The 24753-nt window shown below is 38.7% G+C and overlaps 1 protein-coding gene across 21 annotated transcripts in view; it reads right to left on the bottom strand.

Moving 5' to 3' along the window:
- Positions 1–24753, bottom strand: part of adgrl3.S (adhesion G protein-coupled receptor L3 S homeolog) — a 1276319-nt gene that overhangs the window by 549332 nt on the left and 702234 nt on the right. For all 21 annotated transcript variants that reach the window (XM_041579809.1, XM_041579790.1, XM_041579795.1 and 18 more), the window contains one exon: positions 16405–16614. In XM_041579809.1, coding sequence (XP_041435743.1) covers positions 16405–16614 — 210 coding nt within the window. The remainder of the gene's footprint in view (positions 1–16404; positions 16615–24753) is intronic.

The following is a 24753-nucleotide window of genomic DNA, read 5'->3' on the forward strand; positions in this document are numbered from 1 at the left end:
GTCTTATGTTTTAAAAACAAGATTTTTAGAAAGAGGTTATAAAGAGATGGATATACAAAGAATAAGAAATACAGTGAGAGGGGAAAATAGAGAAAAAATGCTAGAATACAAAAAGAAATTTCACAAAACGAAAAAGAATGGGAAAATTTTAATATATGTTTTGTCACGCAGTACAATTCTAAAGCAGGAGCTATTAGAAAAATAGTTGAAAAACATTGGAACGTGCTTAGCTCAGATAGGGAATTAGAATCTATCCATCCAGCAAAACCTAAAATCGTCTTCCAGAAAGCACCCAATCTAAAACAAAGATTGGTTTATACACATAGAACCAAAAAACCAAATAAAGATATTTTTCAAGGCCATTTTCCCTGTAGTCTATGTAAAGCTTGTAGATTTAGGGTTACATTTAAGACATTCAACAGTTATATAACTGGAGAAGAGTTCCAAATTCAAGATCTAATTAGATGTGACATGGCAAATGTTATCTATATTTTGGAGTGCCCGTGTGGCCTCCAATATGTTGGTAAAACGAACAGAAAGCTAAAAAAACGAATTGGCGAACATATAAATAACATAACTAAGGGAAACTTAAAACATTCAGTTTCAAGACACTTCTGTGAAAAACATAATAAATGCCCATTGGGTTTAAGCTGGTTTGGGATTGAGAGGGTTAAGGCACACTGGAGGGGAGGAGATTTAGTAACCAGCACATTACAAAGGGAGAGTTGGTGGATCCATAAATTAAAATCATTATCTCCCTGTGGTTTAAATGTATATTTTAATTTGAGGGCTTTTCTAGCCTGATCTTTTTTAACTGTTATAAATTGTTGCAAAAGTGTTTTTAAGATAGTATTTTGTATCATATTGGGCGATAAGCTGATTAGGTAGGCTGTACAGCTGTACTTTGTTTCAAAGGACTTACATGAATAAAGTTACAATGCTTGAAACGGATGGGCAACTTAAGGAGCCACTTTAGAGGAAACGTCACCGCTCTTGGAAGAAGCCTGAACGGCGAAACGCGTCAGTGGTGACGTAGCAGGTGTAGAAGCACACAGACTGTGAAGCTGGGGCAAGCGCAGTGGATCCAGGCGAACGCTGAACAGACACGCGAACGCTGAACAGACACGTTGGATGCGCAGGAGAGACTGTGAAGCTGCCAGCAGCAGGACTTGATTTTAAAACGGATTTTATGCGAACGAATATTCCATGCTTGTGAGTGTAAACTTTTACTTACTATTAAAATTATAATTACGTTTCTACACATGCTGCCTACTTATTGCCCATAAAGGAGAAAGGGGAAAAGGAAGATTTCACTTGGGAACGGAATTCACACTGTGATAAGCTCTGTTTTTTTGGCTTTCTTGTGAGTATACCACCAGAAACATTAGGATTTTAGGTGGACATATTCCACCCCATCTTTCTACGGATAACTTGTCTGCTGTAGCCCACTGTTCACTATAACAAGTTTATGGGACACATTTAATGAGTTTTTGAACACTTATAGGTGGTTTTTATATATTATAAAATACTACACTACATTACTTTTCTGTATTTTTTACCTCCTCAAATCACTTTGAGGTATACAGCGATTTTTTTTAAATTAATACTTAGCGAGCTTAGCTCTGTGATTGCCAAACCTCTTTACTTAATTTTTTAGGATTCATTGAGATCTGGCATAGTGCAGAGAGACTGGCGAATTGCTAATGTGGTGCCTCTATTCAAAAAAGGATCCCGTTCTCAGCCTCAAAACTATAGGCCAGTTAGTCTGACGTCAGTGGTAGGAAAGCTTTTCGAAGGGTTAATAAAGGATAAGATACTGGACTTCATAGCAAATCATAATACTATGAGTTTGCATAATAGATCTTGCCAGACTAACTTAATTTCTTTTTAAGAGAAGGTTAGTAGAGACCTCGATTCTGGGATGGCAGTGGATGTGATTTACTTAGACTTTGCTAAAGCATTTGATACAGTGCCACACAAAAGGTTACTGGTTAAATTAAGGAATGTTGGCCTGGAACATAGTATTTGTACCTGGATAGAGAACTGGCTAAAAGAGTGGTGATAAATGGAACATTTTCTAATTGGACCAGTGTTGTTAGTGGAGTACCGCAGGGCTCTGTACTAGGTCCCTTGCTTTTCACTTGTTTATTAATGACCTGGAGGTGAACATTGAAAGTACTATTTCTATTTTTGCAGATGATACTAAATTGTGCAGAACTATAGGTACCATGCAGGATGCTGCCACTTTGCAGAGTGATTTGTCTAAGTTGGAAAACTGGGCAGCAAACTGGAAAATGAGGTTCAATGTTGATAAATGCAAGGTTATGCACTTTGGCAAAAATAATATAAATGCAAGTTATACACTAAATAGCAATGTGTTGGGAGTTTCCTTAAATGAGAAGGATCTAGGGGTTTTTGTAGATAACAAGTTGTCTAATTCTGGGCAGTGTCATTCTGTGGCTACTAAAGCAAATAAAGTTCTGTCTTGCATAAGACAAGGCACTTCCGAGGGGACATGATTACACTTTACAAGTACATTCGAGGACATTATAGACAAATAGCAGGGGACCTTTTTACCCATAAAGTGGATCACAGTACCAAAGGCCACCCCTTTAGACGAGAAGAAAATAACTTTCATTTGAAGCAACGTGGGTGGCTCTTCACAGTCAGGACAGTGAGGTAGTGGAATGCACTGCTGGATGATGTTGTGATGGGTGATTCAGTTAATGATTTTAAGAATGGCTTGGATGATTTTTTGCAGAACATATATAAGCATAAACTTCGCCAGTTGAATGACTCGCCAATTAGAATGGGTGGCCCAGGTGCTCCTGCCCCAGGCCCTCAGCTCAGGGGAGCGGACAAACTATATGTAGGAAAGCAAAATATTGAAGCAAGGCACTCAAAGGTCACGCATGGATCAGACGAATATTAAGAAAATAGAGATTTTTATTTGTATAAACTACTCGATGCGTTTCGTGTCAAGGACACTTAGTCATAGGTTACCAAAAATCGGAGTCAATATTTATAGGCCAAACCACCAATCACATAGAAAAGGGGAGGGGAAACATACCAATGGTGTTCACAATTTAAAGGGATCACGTATCCTATTATAGAAAGTGCACACATCAAAAACACATTAAACATATGTACAAATATTACAATAAGCATGTCCATGCAATAAAAACAAAAACGAATTTAAGAAAGTTCATACAAAATACAGTAGACCATGTAGTTAAATATTATATAGATAAATAAATATAGATATGTATATGAATATATAAAAATGTAGTATCAATATGAATCCATGAAATAAGAATATGTAAATATATAAAAGTCAAAGAATCTATATAATTATTAATGTAAATATGCAAAAAATAAAACTAGATGAATAATAAATTAAATCACTAAATCTTTGAAATTGACGTGATGTTCTTTATATATTTTTTTTTTTTGGAATAGATATAATTATAATAATTGTGACTGAAAATGTCAATTCATCAACATGTTATTTTCATAATTCATCAATTTGAATATTAGTTCATCAATTGGAATATAATATAAATCCCTCTTAGTAACATATCCTTTTTTCAAAGGAAACAAGAAAAAAAAAATGACATCCAGTAAGTAAGGAGACAAAAATGAATCTAGAGACAAAAATGAATGTTCACAAAGGGTCTACAAATACAAATGTGAGTACATAAATTCGGATATGGGTCATAATTTGACTTTGTAAAAGTATATGTAATGTCCCTCAGAAAACCATAATCCTTTTCTCCAAAGTAAAAAAAGATAATAATGTTAACAATATGTATACAATATACAAACTCCACGGTGCCAAAAGCTAATGTTGGTATGGATGACTAGTGGTAATATCAAGTCACATCAAACTCAGAGTTCATACCTCCGAGTAATCTGGTATCAAGGGTAAATATTCAAAATACTTTGCGTCTAAATATTTTTTGATACATAGTTACATAGTTACATCGTAAAATTGGGTTGAAAAAAGACAAAGTCCATCAAGTTCAACCCCTCCAAATGAAAACCCAGCATCCATACACACACCCCTCCCTACTTTCCGCCACACCCTTAGACACCCGGATGAGCTTTTTTTTATTACAATAGGCGTCTAAGGGGCAAGAATTGTCCTATTTTTAATAATAAGATGCTTCGGATGGGATGAAGAAGCCTAAAAGATGGTGTTTGCGGCACACTCTTTACGATAAAGTATGGTAAGCACTTCACCATCTCAACATTCTAAAAGAATATTTAGAAAGCTAATTCGTGTGCAATTATATTCGTGAGTAAATCGCAGGTTGAGGTTATTATGGTTTATATATTGTACAAAATTCATGACGTTTTTTCGTCCCCAGTCCAAATGAATATTAAATCATCTATATAACGTCCGTAAAAATGTGTGTATGGATGCTGGGTTTTCATTTGGAGGGGTTGAACTATTAACTTTGTTACTTCTGGTGATCTATCTGTAAACAACTAGTTGTTTCAATGTGAACCACCACTTTAATTCTGGTTTAACTCATCCAAGCCATTCTTAAAGGCATTAACTGAATCAGCCATTACAACATCACCTGGCAGTGCATTCCACAACCTCACTGTCCTGACCGTGAAGAACCCCCTACGTTGCTTCAAATGAAAGTTCTTTTCTTCTAGTCTAAAGGGGTGGCCTCTGGTACGGTGATCCTCTTTATGGGAAAAAAGGTCCCATTCTATTTGTCTATAATGTCCTCTAATGTACTTGTAAAGTGTAATCATGTCCCCTCGCAAGCGCCTTTTATCCAGAGAAAACAACCCCAACCTTGACAGTCTACCCTCATAATTTAAGTCTTCCACACCTCTAAACAGTTAGGTTGCACGTCTCTGCACTCTCTTCAGCTCATTTATATCCCTCTTAAGGACTGGATTCCAAAACTGCACTGCATACTCCAGATGAGGCCTCACCAGGGACCTATAAAGAGGCATAATTATGTTTTCATCCCTTGAGTTAATGCCCTTTTTATGCAAGACAGTACTTTATTTGCTTTAGTAGCCACAAAATGACATTGCCCACAATTAGACAACTTGTTATCTACAAAAACCCCTAGATGCTTCTCATTTAAGGAAACTCCCAACACACTGCCATTTAATGTATAACTTGCATTTATATTATTTTTGCCAAAGTGCATAACCTTGCATTTATCAACATTGAACCTCGTTTTCCAGTTCGCTGCCCAGTTTTCCAACTTAGACAAATCACTCTGCAAAGTGGCAGCATCCTGCATAACCTATAGTTCTGCACAATTTAGTATCATCTGCAAAAATAGAAACAGTACTTTCTTTTCAAAACTTTTTTATTGGTTTACAGTATTACATTCACTTACATTATGATAACCATTTTTCTCTTTTTTTCATTTCAGATGACAGATGTTCACCTACGCAGAGGGAATCACCAGCTTTACTGTTAGTTACAATAAATGATGATTTTCCAGTTTTTATTGTATACCAATAAAATACTTTCAAACAAACAAACATAACCGTCTACAGCCGAATATTTCTCCAGTTTTATGTATCGTGTTTAAGATTTCCTTATATAATAAGGTTATTATTCCTCTACTACATGGAAGATTAATACATACTTGTTCCCAAGCAGTTGAGGTTAAAACATTACTATGCCCTTTAAGCACTTTAGTAAGGAAGTGTTGGATTTGTAAATATCTAAAATATTCACTTTTAGGCGGATCACGTTGCACAAGTATAGTAGCCCATTTTACAATGCCTTGTAAACGCAGAAAATGATTCACATATTATGTGTTTGCCACCATTTGGAAATCCGATTTCCTTATACCTGGGACAAAAATAGGATTTCCAAATACCGGCATAGCTGGACAATGAGGGGAAGCCAAGGGGGTTTTTTGTGTAACAGAATCCCATACAGCCAGGGCCATTTTGAGAATAGGAGTGGAACTAGTGGGTCTTTCCTGTTTGGGGATCCATGGTAGTACCATGGGATAAATTGGTTTCAACTGTTCGGTTTCTATTTGAGTCCATAGTGGAGGAATGGGTTTATAAAAGTGAATTAATGGCAAAATCTGCGCCGCTTGATAATAGTAAAATAAATTGGGTAGACCCAGACCACCCTTATTTTTAGGTGTTATAAGTGTTTTTTGTGATAACCTTGATTTTTTCCCACTCCAGATAAATTTTGTGAGCTTGGATTGCATTTTGTTTATAATATATTTTGGGACTTCAATTGGCAACATGCGAAAGTAATATAAAATTTTAGGTAGAATCATCATTTTTATCATATTTATCGATATATATCAATGTTACCAATTCGCATTTTGTCTATTTCCGTCCAAAGATGAGGGTAATTGGCCTGATATAGGTCCTCTAGGTTCGGTGTTATCCTAATCCCTAAGTAAATCAAATATTTATCTTTCCATTGTAAGTCAAAATTGAGGTGAATTCGTTTTTTTATGTGTCTGATTAGTACTTAAGGCTAGGGCTTCAGATTTTGTTGGATTTATTTTCAGTCCTGAGATAGTCCCAAAACCGTGTAGGATAGTAAATAGATGGGGTAATGATGTAAGTGGCTTTGTAATCACCAATAACATATTGTCTGCAAATAGCATTTGTTTGTGAGTCTGCTGACCTATCAACACTCCAGTTATGTCCGGATTTTGTCTTATTAGTGCTGCAAGGGGTTCGATTGCTAATATGAAGAGTAACGGCGAGAGGGGACAGCCTTGTCTCGTCCCTCTATGCAACATAATAGTGTTAGAGGCAAAGGGGCCCCATTTTAAAAAAGCATGTGGAGTGTTATATAATGCTTGGATCAGCAGAATAAATCTATCCCCAAAGTTCCATTTATTCAATTTATAATACAGATAATCCCAGGTAACTGTATCAAAAGCTTTCTATATATCTAATGAGAGTAAGAGCGCTGGGGTTTTGGCAGGGTTAAGAGTATATATTAGTTGTAATAACCTCCTTATGTTTTCTCCACCGTCTCTGTTGGGGACAAAACCTACCGTACTTGATCTTGGTGTATTAAATTAGCCAAAAAGGAATTGAAACGAGTGGCCAGTATTTTGCCTAAAATTTTAACATCATTATTCAGTATGGAAATGGGACGATAATTGCCACAGTCTAAAAGGTCTTTGTTGGGTTTCGGTATCAAGGCAATCTGGGCCAATATAGAATCTGAATGCATTTTATTTCCTTGCAATAGTTTGTTAAACATGGAAGTAAGATAGGGAGATAGTAGCGAAACTTTTTATAATATAATATAGAATAACCATCTGGTCCAGGTATTTTAGAATTAGGAAGCAGTTTAATGGCTAACAGGGTTTCCTCAATTGTAATATTGTTATCCATTATTTGTTTCTGTTCTGGAGTTAGGATAGGGAGCTGCAAATTTTCAAATAAATTATCTGCTTGGGTTTTATCGAATTTGGTTGGATCTTGATATATTTTAGTGTAAAACGCCATAAATTCCTGTAAATTTTTTTCTGGGTTACCTGTAATTGTCCCATTTTTAGTACGTATTTTATGTGAGGGTATATTCGGGGACATGACCGAATGCAAAGTACGTGCTAAGGGAGTGTCTGGTTTATTTCCTTTACAAAACCGCCTATTAATTTGACATTGGGATATATTATCCACATCAAGTGTATATTGTAGGTCTAGTTCTCTTTTAGTATCAATTATAGAAGTCTGTAATCTGGGGGAGTAATTTGCCTTATTCTGCATTTACAGATTTAATAATCTGTTCTGTAATTCTTGTATTTTTGCTTTTTTCTGCTTTTTGCGGGCAGCCGCCATACTTATTAATTCTCCCCTTATTACGAATTTGTGAGCTTCCCATAATGTTATCGGTGAGGCAACTGTACCATGGTTTAGATCAAAGTATTGTTTTATAGCTCCTTCAATTTGCGAGCACAAAGTGTATTATTCAATCGCCATCTACCATGGGAAGGCCTACATATTAATGATCTTAGATCTATCGAGACCAGGGAATGGTCTGACCATGGTATTGGCAAAATTTTTGCAGCAAGCAAATTTGGTAATAATGTTTGGGACAAAAAATATGATCTATACGAGAATATGTTTTATGTGGGTTAGAGAAGTAAGTAAAATCTTTGGTTAAAGGCCATCTTTCCCTCCAAGCATCTATTACAGATAATCTTTGAAGTATTTCCAATATTTTCTTGGTGTGGTTAGAGTCAGATGCAATATGTAGAGCATCTTTGTAAGTTTTATCAAGTTTTACATTAAGACAAATATTGGTATCACCCGCCAGTATCAATGGACCCAATTGATTTGCTTGTATTTATCCAAAGTTGGACTTTATCCAACATTGCAAAAAAAATGTCTTGACCCGTATTTGGTGCATAGTAATTAAGAAGTGTAAGCGTAATATCTTGAATTTCTCCAACTAATAAAAGGTACCGACCATTTGGATCTCTTTTTATGGTCTGAAGGTTAAAGTTTACACCTTTAGTGAAGCAAGTTGCCACACCATTATTTTTCTCAGGACCCGAGGCTAAGAAGTAAGTTGGGAAGTAACAGGATAAAAATGAGGGTTTAGATTCTAAGGAGAAATGCGTTTCCTGCAAGAACACAATATCAGAGTGAATAGAACGATAATACTTAAAAGCTTTTGCCGGTTTGTGCGGAGAGTTGAAACCCTGTACATTATGGGTGATAACTTTTAAGCTAGCCATATCATCATATAATTTTTAATAACCTAAGTATATGGCTAACGTTGGATGATTGGGATTCAAATTGTATAGCATTAGGAGTAAAACTGTTCTGTAGATGGAGAAAATTCAGCTGCAAGTAGACTAAATTCTTAACTGAAAACATAAACAAACAAAAAAATAAATTCAAAGTACATAAAACGTTTTGAATTCCATACGTCACCTTCATGCGACGTCTCAAAGTATAACCCTGGTAGGAATGGAATAACAGGTTGGTCCTTGAAAGCTTTTTAACACTGAAGTAGCATTGATCAGTGGCGGAACTACCGGGGGAGCAGGGGGTGCGAGCAGGCCTGGCCCCCCCCTTCAGGGCCCCCCGGCAGTCCGTGCGCCGATGTGCGGCGTATATTCCTGGCCAGTTCCATGTGTGTAGGGGGGCGGGGGCCCGGCTGTACGTCCTGCGCCAGGGCCCGCCCCCCTCTAGTTATGCTTCTGACATTGATGGAAAAGAGATACATGCAAGAAGTAAAATTGTCAAGTTATCAAGCATTGGATATGAGCATTGATATCTGTCCAGAACTTTTGGTAGGAATGATACATCAGAGATACAATTCAACTTGCTCCTTGTGAAGGAGAGGTGTTAAGAGGTTGCAGTTTGAATTGAAGTTGGTGTAGCAGTTCAGTCGCTTCCTCCAGAGCTGTAACTGAGTATTGTTTTCCACGGTGCATAAAGTAGAGACGAAAGGGGAAAGCCCATCTATATTTGATATTATGTTGTAGTAAGACCGATGTGATGGGTTTAAAAGACCTCCTTTTGGCTATCGTAGCTGGAGCAATGTCCGCAAATAGTTGAAGAGGATGGCCCTCATGTTCCAGTTGGGGAGCTTGTCTTGCTGCATGCATAATAGCTTCTTTAGTAGTGAAGTTTGAGGATAACATCCATGGGGTTTCCTTCTTGTGGTGGCCTTCCCAGTTCTCTGTAAATCCTATCGATTTCCAGTTTGGAGGTGGGAAGTCGTGGAACCAAATCGCTAAAAAATTCCGTCATGTCATCTTCTAGATTTTTGTAAGATTCAGGTAATCCCCTGATTCTGATGTTTCCCCGGCGGGACCGATTTCCCATATCCTCAATTTTGTCCTGTAGCTCTTGTAATTGAAATCGGAGTGTATCAATATCCGTCTCATGTCCTTCCAATACTGTGGTTTTATCATCCATTCTGGTCTCAAATGTGTCTGTTCTCTTACTAATTTCCTTTATTTCCTTTGATAAGGAGGCTGTGATTTTTTTAGTCGTCACATCCAATTCTGTACGTAACATTATTTTAAATTGTTCGATTAATGCAACATCTCTTGAGTGCGGTTTAGTAGGTTGTCGTTGTGGAAGAAATTGTTCAGCATGTTCGTCACTTTACCTACTTTCCCCATCGTACAGTAAAGTGGGACAAAAATCATCCAGGAGGGGTATTATAGTCAACAGTCCAGATTAATAAAGCAATGCCACAGTGTATGGTGTTATTATGGCTCCAAGGATTACACCCGTGGCCTTAAAAGAGGCACATTGTAGTCGAGGTGTGCTTGTTATCCACTCAAAATATAGGTGCAGTCAGTAATATCCATAGACAATTTATGGATAATTGGAATAGATAACGGGGGGGGGGTAGCGGAGTATGATCTTATAATTCAGCAGGTATGTGCATTGGTGAATATCGACAGGGAACTCCGTGTACTGTTTTAATAGGACTAAGCAATCATATAGGCAGTAGATGTTTTGTCAGTTCGGCTGTATAGTCTCTGGTAGGTAATAAAGAACAGTATATAATCTGCAGGGCCTTTCAGGAAGCGCTTGTTTATGATGCGCACTTAGGGCCTAGGCAATGCCTCTATCTGTATATTTCAGCCAAAATCAGTTCCATACAGGTTACAGGCAACCAGCAAGATGTGCAGTAGCAATATGCAACGACTGTTCTATGAAGAGTAATTACCTTTGGCGCGAGTGGGCAAGATAGCACTCAGCAACGTAGTGTGCAGCGAGTCCCAGAGGCCCCAGCAACAAAACGAGCCATGTCTCCCGGTACAGCCCTCAAATGGCACCAGCACGAGTTTCATCGACTGCAGCAAGTACCCGGCAAACAAGCTTGTCCGTGTGCTGCAGCAAAGTACGCTGCAGCACACGGAGCTCCTGGAAGCACGTCCGTCCTCGCTTGCGGCCAGCTCCGCCCCCCAGAAACAGTACTTTCAATGCCCACCTCCAGGTCATTAATAAACAAGTTGAAAAGCAAGGGACCTAGTACAGAGACCTGCGGTACTCCACTAACAACACTGGTCCAATTAGAAAATGTTCCATTTACCACCACTCTTTGTAGTCTATCTTTTAGCCAGTTCTCTATCCAGGTACAAATACTATGTTCCAGGCCAACATTCCTTCATTTAACCAGTAACCTTTTGTGTGGCACTGTATCAAATGCTTTTGCAAAGTCTAAGTAAATCACATCCACTGCCATCCCAGAATCGAGGTCCCTGCTTACCTTCTCATAAAAAGAAATTAAGTTAGTCTGGCTCACACTCATATTATTATGATTTGCTATAAAGTCCAGTATCTTATCCTTTATTAACCCTTCGAAATCTTTCCTATCACTGATGTCAGACTAACTGGCCTATAGTTTTGAGGCTGAGAACGGGATCCTTTTTTGAATAGAGGAAACACATTAGCAATTCGCCAGTCTCTCGGCACTATGCCAGACCTCAATGAATCCTGAAAAATTAAGAAAAGAGGTTTGGCAATCACAGAGCTAAGCTCGCTAAGTACCCTGGGATGAATACCATCTGGCCCCGGACCTTTGTTAATCTTAACATGTTCTAGTCTCTTTTGAATTTCCTCATGTGTGAACCATGCATCATTAGTTGTATTACTAGAATTGGGACTATTTAGAAGGAAACCTTCATTGACTGGTTCCTCATTTGTATAGACAGATGAGAAATATAAGTTCAGAATCTGCGCTTTTATTTTGTTTTCATCAACCTGCTGACCCCCCTCTGATACTAAAAGTCCCACCCCTTCCTGCTTAATTTTTTTACTATTAACATATTTAAAAAATAATTTTGGATTCTTTTTACTGCTTGCTGCAATATCCTTTTCCATATAAATTTTAGCTTGCCTTAGAGCTTCTTTGCATGATTTATGGCCTCCTTGTACCTTATAAATGTTTCGGCTGTACCAGCTAACTTGAAAGCCTTAAAAGCACGTCTTTTCTTACCCACCTCAACACCAACGCTTCTATTGAACCAAAAAGGTTTTGCTTTGCATCGACGTTCCTTGCTTACAAGTGGAATATACTGACAAGTATATTTATTAAGCAGCATTTTAAAGACTTCCCATTTTTGTTCTGTGTTTAACCCTGTGAAAAGCATTTCCCACTTAATGCAGAGATGCCCTTATAGTACTGTCAAAGTTTGCTCATCTGAAATTTAGTGTTTTAGTTACTCCCTTATAGAATTGCTTCTGCAACAGAATCTCAAAGGAGACCATGTTATGATCACTATCCCTAAATGCTCACCCACACAAATGTTAGAGATGAGTTCAGTATTGTTAGTTATTTCAAGGCCCAAAAGAGAGTTATTCCTAGTAGGTTCTTGAACGAGCTGGAATAAAAAGTTGTCATTCAGCATATTTACAAACCTACTAGCTTTTTCTGTCTTAGCAACCCCATTACCCAAGTCAATGTCTGGATAATTGAAGTCACCCATAGCAACAACTTGACCCAGCTGTGAAGCCGCTTGTATCTGCAAGAGTAGCTGGGCTTCATACTCGACACTTATACGAGGTGGTTTATAGCATACACCAATGATAATTCTTTTTGTTACCTTTTGCCCAGTCAAAATCTCTACCCAGAGTGATTCTACACCCTCACCAGTGCCAACTATGGTTATTTCTTTAGCGCATGGCTTTAATTCAGGCTTTACATACAAACCCACTCCTCCACCCTTTTTAATCCCTCTGTCCCTCCTAAAAAGAGTGTAACCATTTAAATTCACAATCCAGTCACATGTTTCATCCCACCAGGTCTCAGTGATACCAATTATATCATAATTTTTAGAGAATGCAATTAATTCTAGGTCTCCCATTTTACCTGACAAACAGCATTTGCCAGCATACAGCGAAGGTTACTACTTTTACTTTTGAAATTAGCATTACTTAGTGGAGAATTATATGTTAAGTTAGTATTATTCTGTTTTCCTTTTAACAGAGGGACCTCCTTAGCTTGTAAACTGTATGCCCCCCTCACTCCTCCCCCATGACTCCTTACTAACCCCACTGCCCCGTCTACCCTAGCTTCCCCATAATTCTTTATCTCACCCACCCCCCTTGCCTATTTTAAACACTCCTCCAACCTCTTAGCCATTCTTTCCCCTAGCACCACCCTTCCATTGAGGTGCAAACCGTCACAACTGTATAGGTTGTAGACCAACGAAAAATCAGCCCAGTGCTCTAGGAACACAAACCCTTCCTTCCTGCACCAAGACTTGAGCCATGCATTTAGCTCCCTAAACTCTCGCTGTTTTCCTAAACTTGCACGTGGCACAGGCAAAATTTCAGAAAAGATGACATTGGAAGACCTTTCCTTGATCTTAGAGCCTAGATCCCAGAAATCATTCTTTAAGGTCTTCCATCTACCATTTATTTTTTCATTAGTACCGATATGCACTAAGACAGCTGGGTCATGCCCAGCCCCACCCAATAATTTGTCTATCCGATCAACCACATGCCGAACCCTGGCACCAGGTAGACAGCAAACTGTTTGGTTGTATCGATCCGGACGACAAATTACCCTATCCACTTTCCTAATAATTGAGTCCCCTACAACCAAAATCTGCTTAGGCCTGACTCTACTCTCCTCCCCACCACTACTAGAGAAACTGGTCTCCCGGCTGTTAGAGAGATCAGCTCCATCTAGAATTGCCAATCCAGAGTTCATACTCCTATCAATCTGTATAGTTAGGTGCATGAAAGCATCAAAGGAGGAGGGAGCAGGAAAATGACTTAAGCTTTCTCTGATAGCATCAGAAAGCCCCATCCTGAACTAACTACTTAAGGCAATATCATTCCAGCCCATCTCTACCACGCAGCAAGAAATTCTGTAATAATCCTTAAACCACCGTTTACCCTGTTTGAGGTTACGGATTGCTGAGACCGAACAATCAGGGTTGTCATAAAAAGTTTCCATGGCATTGAAAAACACCTCGAGAGAGATGGACTGGATCAGAGGGTAACAGTCTAAATGCCCATAGCTGAGGCTCCCCTTGGAGTTAAGTCATAACAAAATTTACCATGGACTCCTCCATGAGAAAGGAGCAGAGTAGGAAGCCAAAATGTAATTTACAAACTATGAGTGCTCGTCTGATTTATTATTCTTGACTATTGCTGTTTCGCAGTCTTTGCCGATTACGGACTACCCTTCTGGATTCTGAATTTCTACTGCACTGAATTTTGGTTATTGGTTATTGACCCCCGCCTGTTGCACAACTACGTTTACTCTTCCCCTGTTCTTCCTGTCACATGTTCTGGTTCCCTTGCCTGCCTAGAATGCTTGCCTCTCATTTTAGGACCTGGCAGCAACCTAGTAGCATGCAGCGTACAGGGTTGTCAGCACAGCCTCCTGGCTTTTTCTTACTTATGGTGCAAGTTTTCCCAGTGGCCACTTTTTGCAGTTACAAGATGAAACAGCACCACTCCTTTATAAAATAAAAATGCCTTTATTGGAACCCTTTAGGGCATTACAACAACATTTCGGTTCACACCTGACCCTTTGTCAAGATTGACAAAGGCTCAGGTGTGACCCGAAACGTTGCTGAAAAAGGCATTTTTATTTTATAAAGGAGTTGTGCTGTTTCATTTTGTAACCGGAGCATCCTAGTAACGTGAAAGGTGGCTGTTACAGGCAGAAGCATGAGCCGTGACTGGAATTTTGGCCTTTGTTCTTGGGTCTGGGGTACGTAACGTGACACAGGACCACTCTACTCTACTGTACTGTACAGTGATACAACGCCAGTGCTCTACAGTGTGTCTGAGGTGTAAACAGGTGAACAATGTGGACACTGACAGACTGAGGTGTGATCAACACACAGGTGGGAACAATGCAGGTCATTACAGGTGGGATTACAAACGTGAACAATGCAGGGATTTTACATATTTAATCTGAGTGTGAACAATGCACGGGCCAGTTGATCTCAGTTCTGGTACCATTTAAATCTTACACAGAGGTAAGACATCAAAGCAGCCACAGTGTGGACGGCCACACAAGGGACAGCATTGTTCTAGAACACCATATTTGGATTGTGATCTTCGCTGAATAAAGTTTTGAGCCATGCAGGTGAGATTAGATTGGACTGCAGGTGATTTTAACAGTCCAATTTTCTTATCTATTCAGAGATTGAGATTGACAGCAAGAGGAGGGGTGTCAATCAATGAGTCTAACAGTGTGTCAGGACAATCTGAGGTATGTCAGCATTAAAAGGGTGGTGCAGCTGCAATGGCCATATGGAGATTATCAGAATGAGGAATGGTATAGAGACTGTAATTGCATAAAAAGTGGAAGGATAATAAAGTTGCAGAAAAAAATGGAGATTAATAGGGGAGTAGGTAGTGGCATAACTAGATGTTACGGGGCCCCACAGCAATTATTTTTCAGGCCCCCAAAATGTCTAGAAGTTGACCTGTTTTACCAATAGTTATTGGAAATTGCACCCCTGTAGCAGCAGGGTCTGCTTCCTCTGTATTTACGCCCCTGGGAGTAGGATAGAAAAGAAAGGAACGGGATGACATGAACTGGGAAGGGGTTGCAGAAAGCTCAGAGGGGGAAATAATGTATATAATGAATATAATTAGATGGGAAAGTGGAAGCATATGAGAAAGCAGGAAGTGAAGGCAGTATCAGTGCAAGAGTTTTTGAAAAATTAGGATTTAAAAATTAGGTTTGCCTGCCATATAAGATGATGCTATAGGGCTGATTTTTTATCTCTGATGCTAATTATGCTGATTTATGAGCTGCCATGCACCAATAATTTACTAATTTGCCAATGGCATAACTATAGAAGAAGCAGACCCTGCAGTCACGGGGGTTTGGGAAAATGATGGGCGACCTCTGGGTCTGTTTCCTCTACAGTTACTTGGAACCTCCCTCCCCATATGCTCTCTTACCTTTTGCTGGGAAAGGGGGATGCATGCTGCTCTGGCGGTTAGGGCGTGGTGAGTGGGCAGGTATAGGCAGAAGCAGGGTAGATGGGTGAGTTGGGAATTGTATCGTGCCAGTCGCCAGGCCCTCCAAAGAATTTTTTGCATTTATGCCACTGTTAGCCTCTTATATTGTGACATTTATAATATATATTAAGTATATTGTGAGTCAGTCCCTAAGTTCAGTAACTGATGGCAGCACATGTACTGTATGTAAATTAAATCAGAGGAAAAGAAATTGCGAGCTAAGGGGCATCTATTGTGATTTACAATGTATTCCAATATCTTTCACACTCCAAAGGTTTGCTTTTTTTCATACATTGCCTTCTTATACCTAATAAAAGTGTTAAGCTTACCCAGCTAACTTGAATGCCCATTAAAATGCAATTCTTTTCAGTTTCTGTCAAAACATATCACCGTAATTCTGTTTCTGGTTTGGCAGATGACTGCAAATTAATAAATATAAATATAGAAATTTACCGGCTGATCTGTCCTGTTGATCCCAATAAGGAAAAGAAGTTCTGCGACAAAAAGGCTAATGCAAAGATTTTTATGAATAGTGTTACGATCACTCTGAAGGCCACGGAAAAAACAGAAGGTGAAGATGCAGATAAGTAAACAGACGAGAGAAAGTAAAATTCCAATCCATGTGATAACATCTAGGAGTATATCATGAACCATATCAGTGTGCTGCAAAACATAACAAAAAAAAGCATTTTAGTTATCATGGAAACCAAAATTTCAACAAATTTTGTAAATGGATCTTCACAGTGAATTAAATTATGAGGTGGGGGAAAATCTCACCTTTAAAACAATAAGAAAATAAATGTAAGCAACATAAGCATTCACTGTAATGGTAAATTGTGAACCTTTTATTAAAATATTCTCTCATTTCTCAGGCTGATTGAATCAATGAGCCGATGTAGTCCTCACCCCAACAGGTCGGTCTATATAAAATAATTCTAATGAAAAAATGAAAGCATATAACGGAATAGGAAATAAACTTTATAAGAGCATCACTTATATAAACGTTTTCAACAAGAATTTACCTATTCAAATTAAAAAATCTGAATTTTATACTTTTTTTAACATGATGGATAATTATTCTATTTAAAACCCTTAATATATCTCCCTCTGAGTTAGTTCAAATAGTAACAAATACTGTGTAAACTATTCCACTCCATTTGTTGTACATTGTTTTCATTTTCACGTTTTGTGCCCTGTTCAAATTTCAAAAATGTGAATTTTTTTTTTAATTGTAAAAATAGACAAAAATTTATTTTAATCACAAATTCTCATTAAGCCTAGTACAGGTATGGGATAGAATGCTTGGGAGAGGGGTATCCTGGACAAAAGGTCTTTCCATAATTATGGATCTCCATACTGTAAATCTACTTAACAATCTAAATAATAAATAGACCCAATACGATTGTTTTGCATCCAATAAGGATTAATTGCATCTTAGTTGGGACCAGGTACAAGGTACTGTTTTTTTTATTACAGTGAAAGCTGAAATCAAAATTTGTCTTATTTGATTATAATAAAGTCTATGGGATATGGCTCTTTCTCGTAATTCGAAGATTCCTGGATAAGAGGTTTCTGGACAACGGATCTCATACCTGTATACTGCCTACATAGGTAATTTATCATTGTAACCTCAACTATTCTAAGAGGACAATTATTTAAAAGCATAGCATTAATTTACCATGCACTGATAAAATGAACTTCTTACAAACCCTTAGCTTGTCACATACCCCAAAAGCATTCCTTAAATATAGCCGGTGATGTTGCCTATAGCAACCAATCAGATCTTTGCTTTTGTTTTCTAATTTGTAGGTGACTTTTGAAATGTAATTGTTGATTGGTTGCTAAGTGATATGGTGTGGGTTATCTGGAAATTTCTTGTCTGGCTTTAGCCTAATGGAGTTGCATATGTCCCCCTTCCTTCGTACAGTATATATCAAAGCTGTGTTCCACCCCTCCATGCCTGGAAGTGACATCAGACCTGATGTGTTTTGCTGAGACCAGATCCTTCACAGGAGGACTCTTTGATCATTGCTTCCTTCCTTTAAATTATGAACACGTTGGCTGTTGACACAGCAACACTTCTAAAAGTAGCCAGTTTTTGCCTATTGATTTAGTACTGAAAAATTGGAAAGAAGGAAAATAAATAGATTTATAAATGGATTTCTGCTGAAAGTCTGCAACAAGGGGCAATATTCTTGACAGGAACGAAAAGAGCAAGGCAGAAGGCTGGGGTCCACCTTTCTGCTGCTGTGTAAAAACAGGAAAAACAGAGTTTCTTGCAACTTGGTTTTATTAAAACCACATCACAAGGTTAATACTCACAGATCAATGAGGTATTACTATACAGATGCATTCATGGGTAGAGCAGGGTTCTGTGGCAGGCTTGGTAGCTGTTGTCCTGGATACTAATGTCCTCAAGAGGTTCCTAAGAGCAACTGTAGAATTACCCCTTTAAAGGAGAATTCAACCTTAAAATTAAAAAACCCCTACCCCCCTACCCTACATAGACCCCCCTCCCTCCTCCCCCCAGTGTGGCGGTGCATGCACAGTTGGAGCAATCTTCTGTTTTGCAACAACTGTGCATGCGCAGAAACACAGAATAATTGCAAAAACGCTGGCCTCATTCCGAAGATTACTGAAGCGGCTGAAGATGGCACCCGTGAACTCTGATGCCTGAATCTGCACCGTGGGGTAAGTAAAACATTAGGGGCATTTGCCTGGGGTAACACTAAGGCTGGGGGGAGGAGGTTTTTAAGTTTAGGGTTTAGTTCGCCTTTAAGGCTAACAGCTAGTGGCTGGATCCTGTCCAGTGCAAACCATTCAGGGAGTAATTTCCTAAGCGTGAATCCTTTCAGAACTGTGATCTCTTCACTATAAGCTTGTAATGCATAGCTACAATCCTTTGGAGGAGCACAAGCTTGCATTACTATCTTCGTACCTAGAAAGCACGCCTGACAAAACTAGTCCTGTATATAACTATATTGTACATGGGATACCTGTTCCCTGATTTTCTGTAAGGGGTTGGTTCCCTTAGGGCAAAACTCTTTACTGGGTCTTGATGACACCAGCCCCCCCAGACACCTGAGATGGAAGATGGAGACCAAAGAGGAAGAACCACCAATTGTCAATCACTATAGTAAAGTGTGATAGGAAGTGGTCACTATCTCTATAAGCCAACAATTTGATTTGTACTGTATATCAGATAATCTTGATAACTAGGTTTCTGCCTAAAAGAGCTAAGAGAATAGCTCTTCTAGGGGGTTTCCATCCACAAGGACTATAACATAAAAATGGCATGCATAGTAAAACAAAGTAGGACAAGATTTTTCAACATGTATGGACCCACACTTAACAACTGGAGAAATTAACCAAAGATTTATATTTAGTTCTAGGCTAATGCTTTACTCTGTCAGAGATTCCCTTTTTTGTGCTAACAAGGGTCACAAAATGGGGCAGATAATGCAATTTTTTTGTTGATAAGAAATTCAATTGGTTTTATTGCTTTTTTAGTGGAAAATATCAAAGGTAAATAGCTTTGCCTGTTCAGAGATAATTGAGAAAAACCAGATTTCGTCAGAAGTAAAGGCAAGGTTCTTCAAATGCCTTTTGTGAGCACTGCAGGACTGCCTTTTCAGTGGGCCATGGGGGCCACAATGGTATTTAGCAAGACATTGAATAGTGATAGACAATAAAAGGGTTACTGTTACTCAAGATGATATACACTTTCTTTATAGAAGGAATCTTGAGGGGGATCAGCTGTTCCAAGGACAAAACTACTACAGAATTAGTTTTATTCCTTTTAGTGTAAACATTTTAAAGATGTTGCTGTTTTGATTTAGTATTGTGCACAGTGAGAATATTTAGACCTACAGTATGTTATTGTGAGATATTGGTTACTAAATTGAAAGGGAGTCTTTTGTTATGTTTACGTAGCCGAGGATGAGTAGAGTATAACAGTGCTTTATTAGCATGCTCATGCAGCCATCACACAACAGTAAGCAACTCTAACACCACAAGCTGTATAGAAAGTATGCACTGTACACAGTGACATCTTACAGGCCATTTGTATAAACACCACATATTCCCCCTATAGTAGGAAAGAATTTGGACAACTATTATAAACAGCAACAATTAAAGAATATGCATTTTAAAACAATATTATACATTCTTCACATCACAAAGTCCTTGGTCCATGCAGGTTGTTTTTCTGATTCTCTCAGTACACCTTATAGGTTCACTTTTTTCAGGCCTATTGCAGTTGACATCAGGAGTAGGAAATGTCCTTCATCAAATGGAGCTTCTCCAAAGTCATATCTAACAGGAACAAGACGACTTGCATTCCATATGCGTCCATCAGACAGTTCAGATGTTTATGGTCCTCGCTCGCGTCTCATTTCAAGTGGTGTAGTAAATTTAGATTGTCCCTGTTTCAGTATTCCTGGTTTTTTAATTCTGACTAAAAATCCAGGCTGAAAGTGTACTTTTCTGGCACCACATTTTCTGTCAGTATAAGCCTTGCATTTGGCTTGTTGACGTTTCACAATGTCAGCAGTAGATGATTTTGTAGGCACAGTATTTTGTGGAAGTGTGATGTCTGCAACATGTAACTAAGTGCGCATCTGTCTGCCATGTAATAATCCAGCTGGAGATGATTGGGTTGTTGCATGGCGATTTGCTCTGTAGTTATGTAGGAACTCTGTTGTAAATACTTTCCCAGTAAGATTTGCTGTCTGTAGTGCTTCCTTCAGAATTCTGTTGAATCGGTTGATTTCTCCATTTGCTTGTGGGTAATACACTGAAGATTTCCTATGCACAATATTCCTCTCTCTCAGAAAGAATTCAAACTCAGGTGAGACAAACTGTGATCCGTTGTCTGATATTAACTTCTTTGGTTTACCTTCTCTGCTAAAGACTGTAGACAGAAATGTGATTACTGTAGCTGATGTTATATGAGAAACAAATGCAATTTCTGGCCATTTACTATCAAGGTTATATCAAATCTGCAATCTAAAGGAGCATCTGTAAAAAGATCCACAATATCAATAGCAAGTTTTCCCCTTGCTGAATCAGGAAATTATACTGGATTTACATCTGGTCTCAACTTGTACAAAGTTCTTTGCACAGCCCAGTGAAGCGTTGCTTTTCGGTGAAATTTTAGACACTGGCTGTGTGGCAGGCACTGGTGACTTAGTAATGAGACCATCAAATAATTGTAGGATTAATGCAGCAAGAGATCCCTTCCAAGTATAGCAGTACCCTTATTCACAAAGTCACATTTTGCAGTATTTGATTCAAATTGTACAGTCATTGGCAAGCAACCAAGCACAGGGATTGGATCCTTTAAGTAACTGACCAGTTTCAGGGCAGGTGCAACAAGCGGACGTTTGCAAAGTATTTCAAGAAAATATCCTCTGGTAGTATAGAAATAGCTGAACCTGTATCAAGCATCAGGTTAATGGAGTGTCCCTTGTCAGCAGAAGCAGTATTGACACTGACAGTGCATAAAAACTTGTCTGGAATAAATGTATCAGCTTTATCCAGACTTAATACCGTAACAGAACTGCAGCAGATCTTAGCAAAATGTCGTACTTATTTGCATTTGCGGCACTATATAGCTTTTGCAGGACATGTAGCATAATTTGCAGTGTGTTGTGTTGAACCACAGCAAAAGCAGTATTTTTTATTTGTATTTGCTGCATGGTTTTGCAGTGTAGATGAATCCCTTTCCTTAGCACTGTATTTTGCCTTGACTGTGCATTATTAGGCCACAGTGTTGAATTCACAATCTGTACATTTGCAGCAGTTCCTTGACTGAGAGTTTAAGCCTCTGCCACTGCTGTTTCAATTTGGCTAGCAACTTTGCAAGGGTTAAATCCTTCTCTAGGAGCAGTCTCTATTGTGGTCACGAGCGCCGGGTGGCGCATCCTTACCCAGCGACAAAGGATCCAAGATGGCGGCGCCCATCTGTCCCATGTGGGTTGCAACGGCGTAGTGACGCCAGCATCGGGACGCAGGCGTGATGACGTCACAAACCGGTGCCAAATTTCGAATATTTCAAATAAAGTTCTGTCTTGCATAAAAAAGGGCATCAACTCAAGGGATGAAAACATAATTATGCCTCTTTATAGGTCCCTGGTAAGGCCTCATCTGGAGTATTCAGTTCAGTTTTGGACTCCAGTCCTGAAGAGGGATATAAATGAGCTGGAGAGAGTGCAGAGACGTGCAACTAAATTGGTTAGAGGGACGGAAGACTTAAATTATGAGGTTAGACTGTCAAGGTTGGGGTTGTTTTCTCTGGAAAAAAGGCGCTTGCGAGGGGACATGATTACACTTTACAAGTACATTAGAGGACATTATAGACAAATGGCAGGGGACCTTTTTACCCATAAAGGGGATCACCGTACCAAAGGACACCCCTTTAGACTAGAAGAAAAGAACTTTCATTTGAAGCAACGTAGAGGGTTCTTCACAGTCAGGACAGTGAGGTTGTGGAATGCACTGCCGGGTGATGTTGTGATGGCTGATTCAGTTAATGCCTTTAAGAATGGCTTGGATGATTTTTTGGACAGACATAATATCAAAGGCTATTGTGATACTAAACTCTATAGTTAGTATAGGTATGGGTATATAGAATTTTAATTAAAAGTAGGGAGGGGTGTGTGTATGGATGCTGGGTTTTCATTTGGAGGGGTTGAACTTGATGGACTTTTTTCTCTTTTGAACCCAATTTAACTATGTAACTATGTAACTATGAGGACGCCAAGGACGCGGTTCAATGCCCAAGTATAGGAATTCCTGCATTATCCTGGGTTCCCTAAATTACTACTCTGCTATTTCCTGGTTTCTTGACTACTGTCTGACCTTGATTCTGATCCTCGCAACCTCCCTGAATGTTTTGCCTGAACTTGACCATGATTTCGCCTGACCCTTTCAGATACCACGAACCTGTACTTCTACCTTAAAGTGATACTGACACTAAAAAATGAATTTTAGCATATGAATGTACATTAAATCTTACCTATAGGTCATGTTGATCATTTTGTGCTGAGAGGTTTGTTTTTGTATATAATTGTTAGTTGAAGTTCCTAAGCCTGACTCTCTGACACTCTGACTTTGCCAACCTGACTGTCCCATCTCAGCCTGTTAGTTACAGTTTCTAATGCTACCGGACTCCTGCTGCACAAATATGGCAGCCCCCTCATACAGGAACATGGGGGATCAGACAGGTAATGTAAAAGCATCATGCAAATACTTTATGGCAAAGTTAGAAGTAGCTTGCAAAGCCAATATTATAATAGATGTAAAAAAAAGTTTAATTTCAGGTGTCAGTATCTCTTTAAGCTTCCTCCCTGGTCTTGACTACTTTACAGCAAAGAATATGCAGAAAAAAACCTAGCATTTTCCAAATTTCAATTCTTCTATGTATCACAAAAATATATTATACTGTTTCATTTGTTTGTGCAGTAAAACATCTTCTACCAGAGCCTTCTGTAAACTTTGACAGTATAAGGGCATCTTTGCAACATATTAAGTGGGAAATGCTTTTCACAGGGTTAAACATGGAACAAAAATAAGTAGTCTTTAAAATGCTGCTTCATAAATATACTTGTCAGTATATTCCACTTGTAAGCAAGGAACGTTGTTGCAAAGCAAAAACGTTTTGGTTCAATAGAAGCGTTGGTGTTGAGGTGAGTAAGAAAATACGTGCTTTTAAGGCTTTCAAGTTAGCTGGGACATCCGAATCATCTATAAGGTACAAGGAGGCCAATAAATCATGCAAAGAAGCTATAAGGCAAGCTAAAATTGATATAGAAAAGGATATTGCAGCAAGCAGTAAAAAAAATCCAAAATTATCGCAGATTCTGAACTCATATTTTTCATCTGTCTACACAAATGAGGAACCAGTAAGGGAAGGTTTCCTTCTTAATAGTACCAATTCTAGTAATACAACTAATGATGCATGGTTCACACATGAAGAAATTCAAAAGAGACTAGAACATGTTAAGATTAACAAAGGTGAAGGGCCAGATGGTATTCATCCCATGGTAATTAGCGAGCTTAGCTCTGTGATTGCCAAACCTCTTTACTTAATTTTTCAGGATTTATTGAGATCTGGCATAGTGCCGAGAGACTGGCGAATTGCTAATGTGGTGCCTCTATTCAAAAAAGGATCCCGTTCTCAGCCTCAAAATTATAGGCTAGTCAGTCTGACATCAGTGGTAGGAAAGCTTTTCGAAGGGTTAATAAAGGATAAGATATTGGACTTCATAGCAAATCATAATACTATGAGTTTGTGCCAGCATGGTTTTTATGCATAATAGATCTTGTCAGACTAACTTAATTTCTTTTTACGAGAAGGTAAGTAGAGACCTCGATTCTGGGATGGCAGTGGATGTCATTTACTTAGACTTTGCTAAAGCATTTGATACAGTGCCACACAAAAGGTTACTGGTGCAATGAAGGAATGTTGGCCTGGAACATTTGTACCTGGATAGAGAACTGGCTAAAACATAGACTACAGAGAGTGGTGGTAAATGGAACATTTTCTAATTGGACCAGTGTTGTTAGTGGAGTACCCCAGGGCTCTGTACTAGGTCCCTTGCTTTTCAACTTGTTTATTAATGACCTGGAGGTGGGCATTGAAGGTACTGTTTCTATTTTTGCAGATGATACTAAATTGTGCAGAACTATAGGTTCCATGCAGGATGCGGCCACTTTGCAGAGTGATTTGTCTAAATTGGAAATCTGGGCAGCAGACTGGAAAATGAGGTTCAATGTTGATAAATGCAAGGTTATGCACTT

Source organism: Xenopus laevis, chromosome 1S (assembly GCF_017654675.1).
Source record: "Xenopus laevis strain J_2021 chromosome 1S, Xenopus_laevis_v10.1, whole genome shotgun sequence".
In the NCBI taxonomy this organism is placed as follows: domain Eukaryota; kingdom Metazoa; phylum Chordata; class Amphibia; order Anura; family Pipidae; genus Xenopus; species Xenopus laevis.